The 6360-nt window shown below is 22.3% G+C and overlaps 1 protein-coding gene across 1 annotated transcript; it reads right to left on the minus strand.

Annotated features, from left to right (window-relative positions):
* Positions 1-874: 874 nt before the first annotated feature.
* PCYB_001720 (CYIR protein) lies at positions 875-1782 on the minus strand (the record flags this gene model as incomplete). Its single annotated transcript, XM_004227594.1, has 2 exons — positions 875-1353; positions 1404-1782. The coding sequence occupies 2 exons, from the start codon at positions 1780-1782 to the stop codon at positions 875-877; spliced, it is 858 nt and encodes a 285-aa protein (XP_004227642.1).
* Positions 1783-6360: the final 4578 nt, after the last annotated feature.

The raw sequence follows: 6360 nt of genomic DNA on the forward strand, positions 1-6360 counted from the left end.
ATTTATCCAGTCAATTCACATTGCCATTATTATTCGTTTAACTGAGTAAATATTTTTGTAATTATAACGCACTCTTTTCATAAAATTAAAATTTCCCATGAGAATAAAAATATTGACATAGCAGGTAATCCTTCAGCACAGCAAGGAAGAATGTATTTTTAGGTTATTGTTCTGAACAAATAAATTTATATATATGAAAAAATAAATAATTTTAAAGTATTATGGTTATATATTTCTTATTAATTATTAAATAGACATTGTAATGGTATGTATTTTCAATGGTTCTATCTTGTATTTAATGTAATCCGTAAAGTATTTATTCTCTATTTTTATGAGCAAAAGTGTTTCCTTCTCAAAATATTAGAATGATAAGGACTCTGGGAAATAATTGTATAATGAATTATATTAAAAAGAATATAACTAACTCTTACCATAAGCAGTATTTGTAAAGGACCTATTAATATAGAACCGAAAAAAGAAAAATATAAGTAAATCTAGATTATAATTAATCTGTCTTCTTATTAAAAAATACCTATGTAAATAATAATTTACAGAACTATTATTTTTTATTTTATTTGCCTTACTTATATGAACATGTTATCTTTAATTATGTTATTCGTTTTCATAACGTGTATACATCATTTACCGCTATTTTCTTTTAACAAAATATTTACACTTGTAAAAAGTTGTTAGTTATTTAGTTAATACCTAAAATTATTAAAAACCTTTTTAACATAAACTGGTAAATTTACTTATTATACAATTAGCCACCCGCTATAATTGTAGAGATAAAAAGTATTTATTTAAACGCTGATTACGAAAAGGGGAAAATATTTACATTTCTTTTATTGGGCTTTTATAGTTACCTTGTATATCATGTAAATAAGAAGGAATGCGCCAAATGCAAAAAACACAATTGGCATAGCAGTCTTAAATATGAAATAGAACGCATCTCACATTGTTCGAAGAAAACGAGGTACACTTGCCACAACGTCTGCTCTAATTGTGAATAAATCTTGTCAGAATTTAAACTTGAATGTTTTTCCATGAAATCTGTATGTAAATTTTCATCCCGTAAAGTAAATCTTTTTGCAGCACCAAATATATCATGAACTTCTTCATAACATGGATAATTATTATATGTAAAGTAAATAGTCCAGCCTAAAGATAATATAATACCTGATGGACGATATTTCATGTAATTATCAATAAACCTTTTACAAGTACTACCATCTACACGGCACGAATATCTCCAAGTATAATATATTGCAATTCTTTGTGTAAGATATTCTCGATATTCATAACATGAATTAAGAGTGTCAGCGATAATTTCCTTTTTAATTATATCAAAATCTTCAAAAAAGAAAATAAATCCTTAATTTCTTGCAAAAAACTCATGTTACTGTATAATTTTTGGTCTGGATTGCATTTGTAATCCTTGTTTCTAAACGTATTGTCAACAATATTTTTCCATACCTCTTGAACCTTAGAAACAATAGTTCTTAATTCCCCAAAGTTTTTACTCAATTGAAGATTAGTATAGACTTGATCGTATAACCAGTAATTTAAATCAAAACAGTGCTTCTTATCGAATTCGTCCTTAATATCATGTTTATTGTTGATCATTGAGATGTTTCTACATAGTTTATTAAATAAATCACCAATCCAGCTATGATTACCTGTCAAATTATTTATTTTATTGTAATAATCACTATATTCATTTGTACTAGCATCATTTTTCAAGTCTTCGTAAAATAAGTATAAAGACACGTTGTTAAACATAATTCTAGGCTAAAAATTAAAAGAGAAAAAAATTATGCATAGTTATCTAAATATATATATTCAGACAGAAAAATTGGATGTTCTGAATGATCAGTGGCATATTCAAATAAGTATAAGTAAACAATTATTAAATAAAAAAAACAAAAAGTTAGTATGTACTAGTTCTTTTGCCGACATGCGATGATTATATTTCATTAATTTAGATGTAAACTACAAAAAATAATGTTATTTCTACATAATTAATAGATTCATATTTTTGATAATTAAAAATATGATTTGTGGGTAATACAATTATTTCTGATTACTAATGTCTAATCAGTAACCTAAACATTTAGTAGTAAAAATATAATAATATTTCATTAATGAATATTTTTCGCAAAATATAATTCTTTTATATCCCATCTAATAATATAATGAAAAAATAAATATAGAACAATTTTCTAAACAAAACTACATTATTTTCAAAAAATTTGCCCATATATTTTTTCTATACGTCTAGCGACAAAACAATATTTGTTATGTATAAATTAGACATATTTTAGTTATACACACCATTTTTATATTATTATGCATATTTTCTAAACTTTAAAAAAATAGTAGCGCGCTTAAAATATTTTTACATTATTCATAATTTATATTATACATTTATAATATATATTGCATTACTTCTACTTTCTGTTACATGCTAAGAGCAAGGGGAATTTTAATTTTTGCACAGTTACAATTTGTTAGGAATGTCTTTTCTAACGATATGTGAAAATTTATCTTTGCAGTATTATCCTTATTTTAAGTTTTTATACCCATGTGCAGCAAATGAAAAGATAAAAATTAATACATTTATAGCAAATAAATAAACATTTTATTATGAAAAGAAATTCAGAAGTAATTAGTTCTTTTTAAAAGGTATATATTATCTTATTGTTTCGCTTTCAATATTTACTATAATTATGTGAATAGTTCTAAAAAAAAAAAATTTAGTTAATTTCTTTCTGCTATTTATAAATTTTCAACGTAAAAAATTTGCGAATACATTTATATATAGGATATTATTTTGCCCTTATTTTTATCGGATATGTTAAATTATAAACCAAACACATTGATATTTAGTCTGAAACGGTTTTATATTATTCTTAAAGTAGTAGGTGTGCACTATTATATGAAATATATAAATAAATTGGCATTATGCTCCATGTTAATTACGCTTCTACAAATAGCAGAAGAATTGTTTATTTTTTTTCACAATTTTCTAAAGATTAAATTCTACTAAAATAATAGAATTTTTTCAAGATAATCGAGAATTCAGTGAATTTCCATAAGGCCATTTTTATATACATTCTTTTTTATGTGTAATAATGCTATATTTCAAATACCAATTTTTTAAAAAATTTTAACATGTATAAATAAAAAATTTTATAATTCAATTTATACTCTATACATTAATAGGTATTTTTTAATTATTATATGAAAAATAATTTCATTATTCTTATAAAAAACGTTTCCTTTTTTTATTTATCACTCAAATAGGAATACTCTGAAACTTTTTTATAAATCATTTTGGGACTATAAAATTCATAGCACAGTTTCTCTTCTTTTTCAATGTTTTGTTATTCTTAATAACATTATATTAAAACGATATACATGCTATATTTTGTATGAATTGTGATGTGTATCACAATAAAATACTATTTTTGGTGATTCCCTCATGACATAGTAGGGGCAAAGCATTTTTGAAGTTGCGAACTTATAATTAAAAGATATATTTAAAAATAAATGTCCTGTAGGAAAAAAAAGACATTTATTTTATATCTATTTAGTATAGATTTTGATAGAAAAAGATTTTTCTATGAAATCATATATCTTTTTGACATTACTTACATATCAATTTTTCATCATAATTTCCATTGTGATAAATCTTGATACAATAAATATTGAATATTTCAAACTTAATGTTTACCCTTTTTAAAACCCAGGTAAATCCAGATAGTTCCGTGTTAAGGAAAAGATTATATGATTTTTACTTGCATACACATTCACATTAAACAATGTATGATAAATCTAAAAAATAAATATTACCGCACATGGTTATATTAATAAACTTATAAATTTTGCTTTACCTAATGTCACACGCTAATGCATTTAAAAGATATCCTCATTGATTATAAACTCTTCAGAGTGACATTTAATAAATTTATTTTTTTTATTCCTATATATATAACAGTACTTGATATTAATTCATAATATTCTTAATTTAAAACGCCTAATATATTTGTGTAAATTATAGTGATATTTTATTTTAACATTAAGATATAATAACGGATAAATATTTTACTAAGAAAAAATGTATTTGTGTACTACCTTTTATACGCTGAAAGACATCAGGTGTGAATATATTTAGTCTTTATACTTTTCACATGTCAATATTTCTTTTTTAACCATCCCTATTAAGTACTTTTAATAATGTAGTACGTCACAAAATGCCTGGACATCCAAATATATGTCCACACATTAATATATAATTAAAATAAATATTTTAGTGTTCATTTTTGGAATATTCTTAATCTGTTTCATCTAATAAAATATATGTTCTTTGAAAAGAGTTCTAATGTGTTTATTTTTCAAGAATTTTTTTAGTATGATATTTTAGAATAGTTAGAAATATATGAGACATTTATGTAACAAGTTAATTAGTAATTTGAAGAAAAACAAACATCACAATTCTGTATCATAATAACTTCTTGTCATAATGATAAAAAACAGGTAGTAGTTCTAAGTAAAAATTTTATAATGTTTATTAAGAATATAAAAAATATTATGGATACAGTAATATTATATAACCTATTATTAAATAACAAGAATCATTGAACTACTAGTTAAAATAATTGCTAAAACGTCAAACTATTCCTTATTACAATAAATAAGCTCTTTGTTAATATTTGAAAGTAAATACTAGAGAATATAAATCAGATAATAAATTATACGTCAAAAAACATACATCAGAGAATTATTTTAAAAGAATGCACATATTCTATAAGTTATATAAGAATTATTTTGCATCAGAAAATGAATATACTAAAAATTGGGATAATTTCTTTAAACATTTTTAAGATAAATACACGAAATTTTGTCATGAATGTTATGCTGAAGCTGATACTGAGTTTTTTTGCTGTAAGGCCAAACTTTGGAAATTCATATTATAGCTAAAATGTCGTTGGATTTAGAACATGGAAATGTGAAGAACGCACATTGTAGTCATAATTATCTCTATACAGGTTCAATAAATGAAATAAATTCGTGTTATCATAATATAGGTCATCCGTTAGTAAAGGCTTCGAAACGTTTTATCATATATGAAATTTCTAAAATTATGAATGGAAAAGTCTATTATAACTATTCACATATACCCTGGCTAATAGCTATTTAAATAAATATATAATTAAGCAAACTACACAAGTATTGTAGTATCATAAATATAGGTACTATAAATAAATATATATGTTTTATGTTTTAGTATAAAGACATGAACACTGTAATTAGGTTGCAATGTAATAAGCCTTTTCATTATGAAGGAATGAAAAAAAAAATTATATGAATAATATACTGCTATGATTACTTCATTATTGTAATGAAAAAAATAAAAGAGCTAATTTGGTTTATCCCTCAATGAATTCGTCAACAATTACTATTTTTAAAAACAAAAAAGAGCATTATTATATTTATAAACCTTGTTCTACTTGTTCTGAATATATAGAACAAATATTTCAAAGAATATAGAAAAAATGAGAAAAAAAAGAATAAAACATATCACTAATTAAACAAAAGGTAAATAAATATACTGAATATAAAAAAGTATCCATTAAAAATATTACTCCAAAAAATTAACTCAATAACTAAAAAAAAAATATATTATTAAGGGTATTCGTTCAATATTGTATCTTATACCTCTACATTTAGCTACAATGCTACTACTATATTTTTGTATTGATACTCTTTGTATTAAATTTTTAAACATTATGTGTAACAAAAAAACATAATCCTTAATATTATATAATATTTTTCATATAAAATATTACAAAAAAATAAATATAAATTTTTATTTAATCCTTTTTAATATTTTTATCAATCTTGTCCATTTTTTAATTTGTTAAATGAAAAATAAATAAGAGAAAAGAAGTAAAACACAATTTTCTGTATAAAGACATCGAATATATAATAAACTGTAATTTTTAACCTTTATATTTTAATGCAAAAATGTAGCATGGAGTATATTGAATTATAATTAAATAAGAAACAAATAATGTCTATATTGTAATTTTATTTTTTCGATTCCATAAAATTCATGAATGCCAAAAAAAAATGAATGATCGAAACATTTAAATCGCTTTTTATATAATATATTATTTCTGCTATAACATATATATAAATTATATATTTTGACTAATAAATTATAAAAAAGAATTATTTTAAAATAATAAGATTTATCAGAAGAATTATATGAAATATAAAAAAAAATATTATAGTAATATTATTTTTATACATATATAGGTGAAAATAATGAGTTATATAATAACCATCTAGACA

The sequence above is a fragment of the Plasmodium cynomolgi genome (genome assembly GCF_000321355.1).
Source record: "Plasmodium cynomolgi strain B DNA, scaffold: 0037, whole genome shotgun sequence".
NCBI lineage: Eukaryota > Apicomplexa > Aconoidasida > Haemosporida > Plasmodiidae > Plasmodium > Plasmodium cynomolgi.